This window comes from Trachymyrmex cornetzi, unplaced genomic scaffold, assembly GCF_001594075.2.
Source record: "Trachymyrmex cornetzi isolate Tcor2-1 unplaced genomic scaffold, Tcor1.1 scaffold4, whole genome shotgun sequence".
Taxonomy (NCBI): domain Eukaryota; kingdom Metazoa; phylum Arthropoda; class Insecta; order Hymenoptera; family Formicidae; genus Trachymyrmex; species Trachymyrmex cornetzi.
In genome coordinates, this window is record NW_017298743.1 from 1935329 (window position 1) to 1949404 (window position 14076).

At 31.2% G+C, this 14076-nt stretch overlaps 2 protein-coding genes across 5 annotated transcripts in view; one reads left to right on the forward strand and one right to left on the reverse strand.

The window, feature by feature from the left end:
* Hrb27C (Heterogeneous nuclear ribonucleoprotein at 27C) overlaps positions 1 to 9265 on the reverse strand; it is a 62002-nt gene extending 52737 nt beyond the window's left edge. For all 4 annotated transcript variants that reach the window (XM_018512298.1, XM_018512297.1, XM_018512299.1 and 1 more), the window contains exons 1-5: positions 9124 to 9265; positions 7419 to 7626; positions 6876 to 7062; positions 2433 to 2515; positions 1463 to 1853 (exon numbers count right to left, since the gene is read on the reverse strand). In XM_018512298.1, coding sequence (XP_018367800.1) covers positions 1463 to 1853; positions 2433 to 2515; positions 6876 to 7062; positions 7419 to 7626; positions 9124 to 9161 — 907 coding nt within the window. In that variant the 5' untranslated portion in view covers positions 9162 to 9265. The remainder of the gene's footprint in view (positions 1 to 1462; positions 1854 to 2432; positions 2516 to 6875; positions 7063 to 7418; positions 7627 to 9123) is intronic.
* A 3329-nt stretch (positions 9266 to 12594) lies between these two features.
* On the forward strand, positions 12595 to 14071 carry Prosbeta6 (proteasome beta6 subunit). Its single transcript, XM_018512336.1, has 4 exons — positions 12595 to 12825; positions 13015 to 13204; positions 13326 to 13562; positions 13706 to 14071. Exons 1-4 carry the CDS (start codon positions 12725 to 12727, stop codon positions 13889 to 13891), a joined length of 714 nt encoding a protein of 237 aa, XP_018367838.1. The 5' UTR covers positions 12595 to 12724; the 3' UTR covers positions 13892 to 14071.
* The last annotated feature ends 5 nt before the right edge of the window (positions 14072 to 14076 follow it).

A 14076-nucleotide genomic window follows, 5' to 3' on the forward strand; every position in this document is an offset into this window, starting at 1 on the left:
GCAGTGGTGTACGTCGTCCCGTGTCACGCCGCCGGAAATTGATCAAATGAGCTCAAATTTTTTTACAAACTTATTAAAAGTATTATAAATACATGTGAAAAAGATTCAAGTTGATATGTTCTTTACTTTCCCTACAAAAAATTCATCAAAAATGCCTGTTTTTTGACCCAACAAACGAGACTGGACCCTTAAGCAATAATTAGTGAAATAATAAGGCTTTATAAATATAGCCAATATTACAAACTGTGTTTAAACGCTGAAGTGAGCTTACTAATCCTACCGCACATACGATTTTTGGACAGGTAACCGTCTATACGTTGTCCGTAATGGGTCATATTTAAAACCTTATTATTGCTTCAAATAAAATCTTACAAATAATCTTTTTACTTAATTTTTTTGAAAACTTTCTTGCTGTAGTATTTTGAGTATCGCAAATTTTGGGACATCCTGTATAAATATATCATACTGTATACATGTATATCACAGATTTTTGTTATATTTACATTATAGCCTAGAAAAATTAAAAATTTTGAAAAATAAGTTAAGAAAAATTAAGAAAAATAAGTAACTAAGAATATTTATAAAACTAACATTCTCTCTTTTTACATTAATATTATACAATCTGCTTTTTATATAATATAATAATAAACAAAACACACAAGTCTGGGCTGACATAATCACTTTCTGTGTTTTAACTTTCTTTACATTAAAACCTCTTATATTTTTTCTAAAATCTTTCTGAAAACCTCCAGGGGGCATCGTAAAAGTAGATCGTATTATATTGTGATTTATAGATTTCTTATGTTATGTTTTTCTGTGTCTTCCTTTAATCTCTCTAAGCAGGATGGAAGGGGATAGGAGCAGGATTAAAGTTGATATTTATTTAAGTAAAATTTTATCGCTACCTAAAATATAGTATAAACGAAGTTGATACTTTAGCAAGACTTCAACAATTTTAGATAAATTATTCTGATTAAATACTTTCTAATGCATGATGATGTAAGTGCACGTATAAATGTTAACATTTTTTTAAATTTATTTCTCCAGTACATTAATTATATCAACGTCGTTCACCATCATGTACCCTGTACAAATAATATGGTACAGTAATCCATTTGATAATTTGTCAATTTCTATTGCTCAATAATGAATTTTTCTTAAAAAAATCTCTTCAATTTTGCTAGTTAAATATCAGCTATATATCAGTTAATATTTTACATTAACAATATAATTAATAAAAGATTGATAACAGAGAAAGAACACTTTTTTTATGTATAATGCCAAATTTTTTTCACATTTGCATACTTCGGTAAATAAGTTATTAATATTGGGCAAAATCTGTTAAATTACATTAAAACTGTCTCATACTATGTCGCAATCGATTGAATCAAGATCTCAATTAATATTTGCTAATAAACAGTGGATAAAAAATGTGACTTTTCGGAATTATTTCCGAACTCACCATAACTTCCATAACCTTGGGTAGCTGCAGCAGGTTGAACATTATAGCTACTACCCCATTGATGCGGTGGCGGCGGCGGGATTTGCTGCTGCTGGGGCGGTCCTGGTGGTGCGCCCCAACCCTGAGCATTGTACTGGGTGCTGTATCCCGCATATCCACCAGTTTGAGGACTGGTACCCCAACCCTGATATTGTTGCATCATATTACCAGGCGGACCCATGGGTCCACCCATCATGGGTCCACCCATCTGACCATTTGGTCCACCCATAGGCCCCATATTTCCGGCCATTCCCATCGGCGGGCCACCTTGCTGAGGTGGGCCCCATTGACCCTGATGACTATCGTTCATTTTACTCGATGAATCCCGCGGTTCGGCTCTTTTAATCTCAACCTGAAATAAACAGATATCACACAAATGTATATTATTCTCTTTTTTTAACAAAAATAATGAAATTTTATATTTGTATAAATTATTAAATCAATTTTTGGAAAAAAAATGATAGGAATTTATCATCTACAATTATTTTTATACAAATTATTGCATATTTTAGGTTAACACTGATACTCTCACTCTTTGATACTCTGCACTAACGCTTGTGCTATATAAAAATATTTAACTCTAATTATAAAATAGAGTTCATTGATTGGACTTATTGTAAACGAACACATTTTAGTGTAATACTTATACATAAATATTTAAAAATATTTATTACACTTAATACTATTCAAATTAATTTAATTCTAATAAAATTAATTTAATTCTATTCAAAATTCTACGTATAGACTAATATACATATATATTAATATATATATATACTAATGTTCGTATTAATAAATAATTTATGTGACTAAAATTTCTATATAATCTTAATAGCCTCAAGCGAGAACAATATTAACATATACTTATTTTCTATCTTTTGCATAAGGTCACACAGTGATATGGTGATTGACGTGTATTGACGTGTTATACCTGCTTTCCATTCAGGTTGACAAAATGTTCTGCGACACAACGGTCCACCGCTTCTTCATCCTCAAAGCTGAGAAAGCCGAATCCTGTCGTCCAAACGTGAGAGAGTACAATCAAAAAATGCTCGCCATAACAATACGAGAAAGCAGTTTTTACAATACAATGCATAAAATATGCACACGTCCAAAACCCCAAAAAGCAACTTACAACATCCAATCTTATAATACTTATTAAATAGATTTTGTCATTTACATTAGTAAATTAATAAAATAATCGCTTTTTATATTGCGCAATGTAGATTCATGGTAATTCATGGCCATGATTTTTATGATACAAGATTTAATAAATCAGAATCAATAATTTAAAGTCCATTAGAACGCTACTAATTTATTTAATATATAGACAATTTCCTCAAAAACAAGACCATATACTAAGAGGCAGGCAGTAGGGACTAAGAAAGAGAGATTATAGTGCTACATGACTATTGGCTGAGCACATCTCTCATGTTGCAACAAATTTATCGCAATATAACATTAAACGGTGTTTACAATAGAATAATAAGTCTTAAACCATAAAAAATTGATCAATCACGGTCGAATGTGAAGAAAATAAACTACAATTAGTTTTCAATTTTTTACGGCTTAAAGCTTATTACTTTATTGTAGACATCGCTTTAAGCTGTTGTGACTTTTTATGAAATACTTCAAATGCAAAATATTTTAATATTATGAAAAGTACAAAAAATTACAATATTGCATTAGATATAAAAATCAGCACTTTATTTATTATGTTTACAATTCGGTTTAAAAATTATTCATACTACTTTTTTTAATATAAAATTAAATTTGTAAAATCAAAAATTAGTGAATATTTATTTATATTATTATATATCATAAGTAATTATTATTTATTTCTTATCCATATTGATTAAGGCTCCTGAGTAGTCATCACAGCCATATTGAATCGTACTTGTGACGTCAAAAGCGAGAAATGACGTTAATTTTTATTACGTGTCATTTATAAATAAAGACAATTTGGGTAAAACAAAATTATGAGATTGCTTTAAAACATTCGTAAAAATGGACGAAAACTGTGCTTATCTTCCCTGGGGGATCAAGTTTTAAAAGGCAATTCTGACAGTCAGTAAATTGTAAAAAGACGCATGTGCTTTTATTCAATGCGCATACGTAGCTTATTTTCACTTACACGTGCCTTTTATCACTTTTTTATTATTTACTAACTATCAGGGGGGATAAGCATAGTTTTTATCCATTTTTACAAATTTAAAGTAATCCCATCATTTTGTTTTATCCAAATTGTCTTTATTTATAAATGGCACGTAATAAAAATTAACGTCATTTCTCCCTTCTGACGTCACGATTCAATATGACTGTGAACTACTCAGGAGCCTTAATGCCAATACTATTACGCAACTGATTGTAATTATTAATTTCTCTATATATAATCTAGATTAATATATGTATAATAAATATTATGTTTAAATTGGACGGACTGTATCTAAAAGTTTAAGTTAATAAATAACCGCAAATAATAGTAACAATTTTAATAGTGATAATATTGAATCTTAAAATTTTCTTCTTAGATTTATAGCACACGCCCCTATCTGTATTTTTTATAACCTGTATAAATTTTATTTTATAATATAATATGCAGTAAAGAGATTACGATGCATTATAATACACATAGGATAAGTATTAAAGGAGGGAGTTTCTTTAAAAAAATTGTTTTTGATTTTTTCAAAAAATATATATTTAGGAATATTTCTGTAGTTTTAAAAGAGAGAGAAGGATACAAAAAAATAATGGAGTAAAAGTTTGGAAGGCACGCGATTGAAAATATTGTTATTGAATCGCATGGCCAGAACATCAAACAGCAAGATAATTAGCTTTTTTTTTTTTTAAGAAAAAAGGCATTTTATGTAATTGAAATAATAGATTAATCGTAAGTACACAAAAAATTTATTACTACCTATGATTTGTTACTACAACATAAAAAGTACATATAAAATGTAATTTTTTCGAACTTACTTTTCTCAACTTAACCGTATGACTTGAAATTTTATGAAATTTTAACACGATATACAGTACCTATATATAAAGTTTTCACCCCCTACCTTGGACAAAGTTGTGGATGTTTATTTTTTCTATTTTTTTTTTAGTTAAAAATAATTTTGACTTTTAATACCTTTTTTGTAAAGTTATTTTACCAAATGTGACTTTGTTGATTTTATTTTGTTACGAGCGAAAACTGCACCCATATTAAACAAACTTTTTCGTTTTTTTTTTATTTCAAAGCAATGAGAGATCCGGAATCGTATCGACATAGCGCCCTCGAATGGTTGGCTATCTTTTATTTAATAATTACAAATTGGATCGCTCAAATTTAATTAAAAATTTTTTTATACTTTTAAATAGATAAATAGACCATATAAATTTTAAGTCAATTAGTCGAGTAATTTTTTGAATTCTTAAAAATTGTCTTAAAACAGCAGAAAAATCCTCCCTTAAACAATAAATACTTCACATTAATAATGAATAAATATTTCCGTGTTATTGGACGGTTTTAAAAGATTTTTAAAAACTTGTCTTGCTTTTTTTACAACATTAATGATAGCTAACTTTATAAGAAGTTTCTTCAGAAGTAGGATATTTCGTTTTAATGTAAAAGAAGGCGTACAAGCTTTATGTCCGTTTCTACCAATATAAATTAACTTCAATCTGGGTTCAATTTACTCTTCACCTTTTTCTAGTTCGAAAAAGAACAAGTTAAACTGAGATTAAAGTTAATCTACATTAGAGAAAACAAGTATTATTATATAGACAATATAACATATTATAGGACCGTGTATGTGATAACACAAACTATAGAAATCAAAGCCTTAAACGGTCTAGCTGGATCTTAAATGCTTGTGTATGATTCTTGTGTGAATTTATATACTATGTATGTAGTCCCCAGAAACGCGTGCCAAAATGATTTTTTGGTCTTGGAAACGCTAACTCTACTAAACTACCACAGCAATATCACGAGTTAAATTGACTAGCAATTTAACAAATATTTGATGCTTATTCGCATCTCCGAAACGATCTTAATAATGTTGAATAACATATTAAAATCTGTAAATAATTAATTCTTATTGCGAAAAATATTACCTTGGCCGGGAGTCGAACCCGGTCTCTTGCATTCTGTGCATTATATAGCTTCTTAAATGTAGCCAGTTTTTATAGCCTATCAGTCTTTACAGTAAAATATTCCAAAATAATCGAGAAATGCTTGTATCTAATTGGATTTACTAAGACTGCGTTCCACTTAAAGTTTGCAATGCTCATAGAATCATTTCATTCTTACTGTTTATTAAACAAAGTTTGTTAAACAAAGACAAATGATGATCGCGAGCATTATAAGCGTCAAATGAAACGCATTTTAAGTTATTTTAGTCACAACTTTATTTGTAAGCATAGCAATGATGCTTAGCCAATAGTTTCTAAATATTCAATTGTTACTTAGTTCAATATTATTATCACTAACAGTTTTTTAATACACGTTATTATCCGTTTTACAAAATCATTTTTATATAAGTTTAATATAAATAAGATTATAATTATGAACAAAAAATACATAATTATGGAGAAAAAATTACATAAATGAATTATTCGATAAGATTTCTAATACATAACATCTAATAAAAAATTGGAACTTGTAAGATTTCTTAATTACATAGCAAACTTAAGCTATGTATGTACAGTAGCATAATTTGACAGAATCTTATACTTAATAAAACTTAGCCAAAAACGCATTATTTATAAACTGTATTTAATTTAATGTAAAATACCGCAATATATATGTAACGTAATAACGAAAAAGGAAAAATAGATTACACGAAATAAATCAGAATATATGTAATAATTGCGCAATATTGAATAAATTTAAATATAACTTTAAAATCTTATAACAATTAATATAAACTGCGCTAGATTAAGAATATACAAATTAATTCTCATTAATCTTATATCAAATTTTACTGTACATGAGATGGAGTGTAATGTAGTCATCAGAATTTTTGATCCGAAAACATTTGTTTTTATAAAATCACTTTCAATACCAGACATTTCATCTTTTTCATTTATTCCCTTTTATTATAATATAATAAAAAAACATTTTTCAAAAATTCTGACTATAATTATTATCGTAATAAAAATATAATTTACTCTCTCGTTTCGATACACTATTCAACAGTTTCCACAACTTTTTTTAAGTTTGTAACATGTATAAATTAAAAATGTTCTTTTTAAATTAGCAAAACATAACTTTTTTCTTACAAAAAAAAAAAGAAATAATAAAATATGCAACACTAATGAAAACGCCATGAAAACCATCAAACACAATGCATCAATTTATGAGTATATCCTGATGTAAAAATCAACTCACCTCTTGATTTTTTCTTTTCCTGATCATACATTATGACCACTTCCATGACTTTACCAAAGCGAGTAAAATAAGATCTTAAATCAGTCTCCGTAACGTTACTTGGCAAGCCACCAAGAAAAACTTTGGGAAAACCACCACTGCGCTTTGGCTTTTGAAGAGTGCGTGGATTACATGGTTTTGGATCAATCTGTAATGCAAAAAAACATTAACAAGATATGCTTCCTGTAACTTTTATGCATGTATATAAGATCATTATGTAATGTTTTAATCCTTAATTTTATAAAAATAAAACGTCACTAAATATGAGAGTAAAATGTGGCTCCATATAAAAGTAGTCAATTTGTAATCGAAAATCATAAATCATTAAAAATTTTAGGTAAGAGGATACAAAATATTGTAGTACACAAGACTGTGTTTTTGAAATCATAAACATATGCATTAATAAATATGACTTTTTGCAAACTTTCTAAACAAGATTCTGCCATCTTATTTTGAAAGTTTGCAGAAAGTCATATTTATGATAAGTAATATTAAAATACATACTGTACGTCCGTCAAGTTGATGAGGACCATTCTGAAGAACCAAAGAAACATTAGCAGGATCGCTAAATGTTACAAATCCAAACCCACGACTACGTCCAGATTCGCTGTTTTTCATAACAACGCAATCAATAACTTCACCATAACGACCAAAGTAACGTTGGAGATTTTCTTGGGTTGTCTCCCATGATAACCCACCAACGAACAATTTTCTATAACAAAATATGATGAAACATCACTTTAGTATCATTAATATATGTGCATTCGATATATTTATATATGATTTTCAAAATAGATAAATAACGTACGCACTGTGGAGGGTTTTAAATTTACTTGAATGCTTATCTTTACTGGAAAACTACCTGATGATATTCTTAAAGCATGAGTCACACTATTTCTTCGATTCATTTTTATTCTTTGCAATAATAATAATATATAAAGAAAAATATTTTTGGATAAAAAGATCGCAAAATTGTTTCAGTTTCCAAAAATGTTATTAACATGTAATAAATATACATTTTCTCAATTTTCAAGCATATTAAAGCATTTTGATACTTTAATTAATATTGAATAATAAACAGGATAATTATATATTCTATAAATACAAAGATTTATTTATTATAAAAGTATAAATGTTTCAAGCCCATCATACAAATCCTCCGAAAAGTATAATCAACAATCATATTCTTTTTAAATTATAATTATTCAATTATGAAAAAAATCTAATTTGTTTAAATATTCATGAATAAGCATAATTTTATATACTGAATAATTTTTTTATATTGCATTCTAAAATAACTAGTTCAAGAGACACGTCGAGAGATCGGATTCGAAGAAAAGGAGGAGTGGTTACATTCCAAAAAGATAAAACTTGCTGAATCATATGAAGCATAAATATGCCGGCAGCCAGCGATATGCTCAAGAATATCGAAATCAATTGATAATATATCCAACAACGCCATTCCCCTCAGCCATCATTTTAAAAACTCAAACACGCCATTCCGTGGGTATCCACGCAACGACTCAACGAGTGCTCTCGTTACCCCGCGTGCTTTCGACCGGCGCGAAGGCTCAAGGCACCAGCGGCCAGGGGATCCTCCAGACGGGACGGAGCGGAGCGGAGCGGGTCCGGTCGAGAATTGGAGCGTAAAAATAGAGAGAGAAACCGACCTAAGAACGCGAAACGCTTTCGCGCACTGCTCTCGTGCGTTGCCATAAAAGAATGCGCGGGCGGTGTATGGGGGACGTGATGAAAGACGTGAGGGAGGGTGCGGGAATCCCGAATTTTTGCAGATCCTGAGATTCGAAATCAGTCAGACGACGCGAATTACGCGGCGAGTCAACCGGCGAACCTCGCGGCAGAGCGAGGAGTCGCGCGTCTCGTCGTCGTCGTCATCGCCAAAAAGGAAAAACTCGATGGAGAATTAACCGCTAGCGTATCGAAGCATCGTCCACTGTCTACAGCAGCAACGTTCCACGTCGTCAAGGGACGGAATTCGAGAATGCGAAGACAGAACGTCGACGAAACGCAGAAAGGCTCGAGGGAGGAAAAATCATTTCTCGCGATCGCGATGCGCAAATCGCGAGCAGCAGCAACAACGAGAACGATGATGGCCCCGCCGAATATGGGAGGCATGGGAGCGTGAAGGACGGCGAGGGGGGCGCGATATGCTGTCCGCGATACCGGGTCCCCCGAATAATCTACTTACCCCTTTTCGTCGTCGTCCATTTCGGTCTTCACTCTCATAATATTTCACTTAAAACTACGAGAACGCGGTCAATTTCAGGGCGCGAGTGGGAATATGGCACGATGCTTTAGCGCGGACGAGGGTAATGGCTCCTCACAACGCGACGTCGGGAACAAATGTAAACGTAACGAACATGAGCGTCACTTCCGCTTCTCGTTCTACGACGCTAGTCGAATCAGCTACCCGATTTCCAGGGCTGTCGCCGCAGGGGCCGCGAGCCATTTCAACTGTTCAACATATCGTCTGTTTTCTGTTCTTGCACTAGACTGTTCTAAAACTCTCTTTCTTTAAACAAATATCAAACGTATAACTATCTCACTTTAAGTTCCAAAAATGTACATTACCCTGGTAGCAAGCTGACGTCAAAATGACGTCGTTTGACGTCAAAACGACGTCAAAATGACGTAGCTTGCTACCTGGGTAGTTCAGTCACAGAAAACAGACCTATGCTTTTTATTTATGCTCGTCCTCATCAATGTAGATTACTTTACTTTAATCTCAATATTCTTTTTTAATTTTTATGCTGAAAAAAAATTTGTAAAATTTTAATAAACATTTCCTTAGATTGTACCAATTGGGTAAAAAAAATTATACTTAAATTTGTTAACAAATTGAATAAATTTTTATTTGATGTAAATAAATGTCCATTGAGCGTTCCATTGGAACTTACAAAGCTTGCGAATATTATTTGTCCTTTTTTAACATTTAATAAATAATTAGAATGAAATGAGTATCAATTATAGTGGACCGCAGCCTCTATATAAGCCGTAAGAAGTTGACCAATTGCAGTCGAATGCGAGGAGAATAATGGATTGTGATTCGTCCATTCCTTATGGCTTTAAGGCTTAAAACATCTATTGTAGATCCGGGCTAAGTTCGGACTACGTTAAAAATTGTTCAATTCTTCTAATAACCTAATTAAATTAATCACTAATTATATAAATTGATAAATAGTTTATCAAATTAAAAACACGTAGCTAGACGGAATTGCTATTTTTTTATTACTATCATACGAAAGAATTGAACAAAGCAAAACAAACAAAAACGGAATATACCAAAAACAAACAGAAAGAAAGTTTAGGGACGAATCATACGCTCATCCAATTAATCGTCGATTAAGCTGATCAGGGTCTAGTGGTCCTCAAAATATATTTCAAATCACGCTATATATGTATATGCAATTAATTTTGAGTAATTTAATTGCCGACGATAAAACAGTATCTTTTTACGTATAATGTGAACAATATATTTCTCAAAGTGTACGGTAGTTTAATTGGCACATAAATTGACAGATAAACGTGCAAGTAAAAAAAAAATATATATATATATATTAGTACTGTGAAAAGCAATCCTTACATCCTTTTTATTCAATTGATTAAATGTTTCCGTAATGGATGGAATGAAAGGAACAGTTATCCATAAATTAGTATTTTCTTGTGATTCATTTGGTTTTTCTGATGAATCCGTTTTAGATTTTTTGAATATGATGTTTTTTATTCTTTTATTAATATTATCAAAAATGAATTTCACACACACACACACACACACACACAGAGGGTAATCGTTGTTTAATAATAAACGTGCTCATGCCTGGGGAGAAGTATTCTTCTTTTGATTATGCATGTAATCGTTCAGTTTTAATGTTCATAATAATTAAAAAAAAATTTTTTTTATCTGAAGATGGCCTAATCAAAAGGCTGAAACATATAATAATTTTTGTATCTTGACTCATATAATTTGTACGTTCTCGGATAATTTCGTTTTAAATTTTATTGTTAAAAATACATTTTATGTCTTAACGCGCAGAAAATTGAATAATGTTTAATTGACTCTTATACGTCCTTTTCACTCGTATCTTTACTTACTGATAAGAGAACAGTCCTTTACTAATTTATATTTGTTTTTACTCTTCATCTGTTTTTGATTTTCTTAAAACTAGAAAAAGATGAAGTTAATTAAACCGAGTTAAGGTTAAACTACATTGGTAGAAACGGATCTAAAAAATTCAACTGAAAAGAACAAGCCTACGACGTGACTGTTTTCACTTCGATAATTTCTATTGACGTCAGGTTTCGATTTATATCTCGCGCGAAAATATAGCTCGTCCAGGAACCTGCGTTTCCCCCCTCGACACACGGCCCTGTGAGGAAAACCATTTATTCGCGGTATGTGCGATATATATATATTTCGTGCGATATTCATATTGCGTTCGTCAATCTTGTTCGCAACATTTCACTTGCTGGAAAAGGAATGTCCGCATACTCGAGCACAAAAATGTTAAAACGTCGCCTGAACACGTCGGTCATACCGAGTTCAACGATCTGGCGGCGTACGGTCCGTTCCTCGTGCCGCGCAAATAGCCTCCTCACTCCTTCTGCACTCGGTGAGTGCGGAACGGATCGCGCGGAACCGGCAGAATGACGTCGAATCGAATGGTGAGAGTGGAAGGGCGAGAGGTGCAGAATTCAGCAGAAAGGGAACAACACTTGTAAACGTGTTGAAACGTGCCGCGTCACACAGTCGTCAGGAAAATTTTTCTCAGTATTTTTATACATATTTATTTAGGACACTTTTCAATGATATTGAGAAATTCTACATATTTTCTTACAAGAAAACTCATAGAAGTGGTCCCCTCCGATTTTGATGAGATTTGAATATTTTGTTTTCTAGACAAAAATAAGATAATACATATTTTTTTATAAAGGCTAAATCACACTTTTAGGGAGTGCAATACCCTCTTTGAAAAAAAATCGTTTTTTTTTACATGAATATTCGTTTTGAAACGAATATTATTTGAAACTGTAAGAGATAAAACTAACTAATATTCTAAATAAAAGTTCAATGATTTAAAAAATACTTTATAATAATAATTTTAAAAAATTTGTTTAAAAATTTTTTAAAGTAAAAATAAAACAATTTTTTAATTAAAATTTTGAAGTACTCTTATAAAATCATTCTATTTCAAATATTTTTTTATCTCTCTTATATCAGTTTCATTAATATTTACTTCTAAAAAAATAATTAATTTCTTTCAAAAGTGTTGTACCCTGTTTTGAAAAATTCTGAAATTAACATAAAAAAAAATTCTAAAAATTATATGGAATATTCTCAAAAAAATTTTATCAGAGAAAAATTTTCCAACCAGAATGCGTTTTTTTTTTTACAGAAACATGATGACAGTAAAAATACACGCATTTCTGTCTTTATAGATCTTTGAAGAACTTGTAACCACACTGACTTTTCACTTTTCAGTATCTCATGAAATAACGCTTTAGGCCTGTTCTTTTTAGCTGAACTTTTGCACCAATTCATCTATCTTCCTCTTCTTTCCTGCTGGAGAGGAAAGGAAGAAAGATGAACTGGTGCAAAAGTTCAGCCAAAAAGAACAGGCCTTTTTATGAATGCTTTATGAACTCGTATAAATCCGCGACTGTGTTTTGCTGTGACGTCTGCCATAGTGCCATCTGTGCCATCGCGAGAAACTGCGAAAGCAGAGAAACTGTAGTGTCATACTGTCATTCAGTTTCAGGTACATTTGAGATATTTTGGCGAATCGAGCGCGATGATGAATCTGTTGATTGAAAATGGGAAAGGAAATTTACCCGATTATGAGGTACAGGGAGTGAGAAAAGTAAACTTCAATCCATATTCCGACAATGGAGGGTAAGTGAAAAATAACCTATATCTCTTTACTAATTTTAAGTGTCTTAATTGTAAGAGTATACATTTCTACGGTTGATCGGTATTCTTGGTTTTTATTTTATAATACCTCTTTATAGTTCTATGTTCTTTATATATTTATGAAGTATTTTACATCTACATGATTATATGAAAACACTGTTTCATTCTCAGGAGTGTTGTGGCTCTCGCTGGAGACGATTTCTGCGTCATAGCCGCAGATACGCGTCTCAGCACTGGATTCACGATTCACACTCGAAATCAAGATAAATTATTTCCATTGTCAGACACAACTATCTTAGGATGCTCCGGTTGTTGGTGCGATACCACAACTCTAACTCGTCTCCTATCCGCTCGCATGCAGGTATTAAACCTTGTACTTGGAATTAAAATTAGGATTAGAATATAGTAAAACAATTATATGATAACATTCGATACATACTAAATTGTTAAACATGAGTATAATAGTTATTATTCTGCTTTAGATGTATAAACATGAACATCAAAAGGAAATGTCAACTCCAGCAGCAGCACAAATGTTGTCGATAATGCTATATCACAAGAGATTCTTTCCTTATTATGTTAGTAATATACTTGCTGGATTAGATGAGAATGGAAAAGGCTGTATATATAGCTATGATCCAATTGGACATTGTGAGAAAACTACATACAGGGCCGGTGGTTCAGCTGGTGCACTTCTGCAACCACTTCTTGATAATCAAGTATATATTTTAATCTCTTATGTTTATGTATACATATATACATACGAATATGTAAATCGACTTTATATATTTATATAAGAAACGTTTAAAAAATATATATAATTAATATTACATCTTGTACTTGTAATTTTTCTATCTTTAAGATTGGTTACAAAAATCAAGAAGGTATTACTCCTGTACCTTTAACTCAAGAAAAGGCTATAGCAATCTTGAAAGACGTTTTTACTTCTGCTGCCGAAAGAGATATATACACAGGTGATGGAATAACTATCAAAATTATTACCAAGGATGGAATAGAAATCTCCAGTTTCGCTCTGAGAAAGGACTAATGGGGAAAGAAAGCATTTATACTATATCTGCGCAAATAAAGTTATTTGAATATATCAACACTGTTATTAAATTCTTTCTCTTTTAAACACTTTTTAAAAGAGATAGTACATTATGGAATAATTATTTTGTAATTGATCTTAAATGCATAAATTTAAATTGCACGGATTGAATAATACAAAAGATA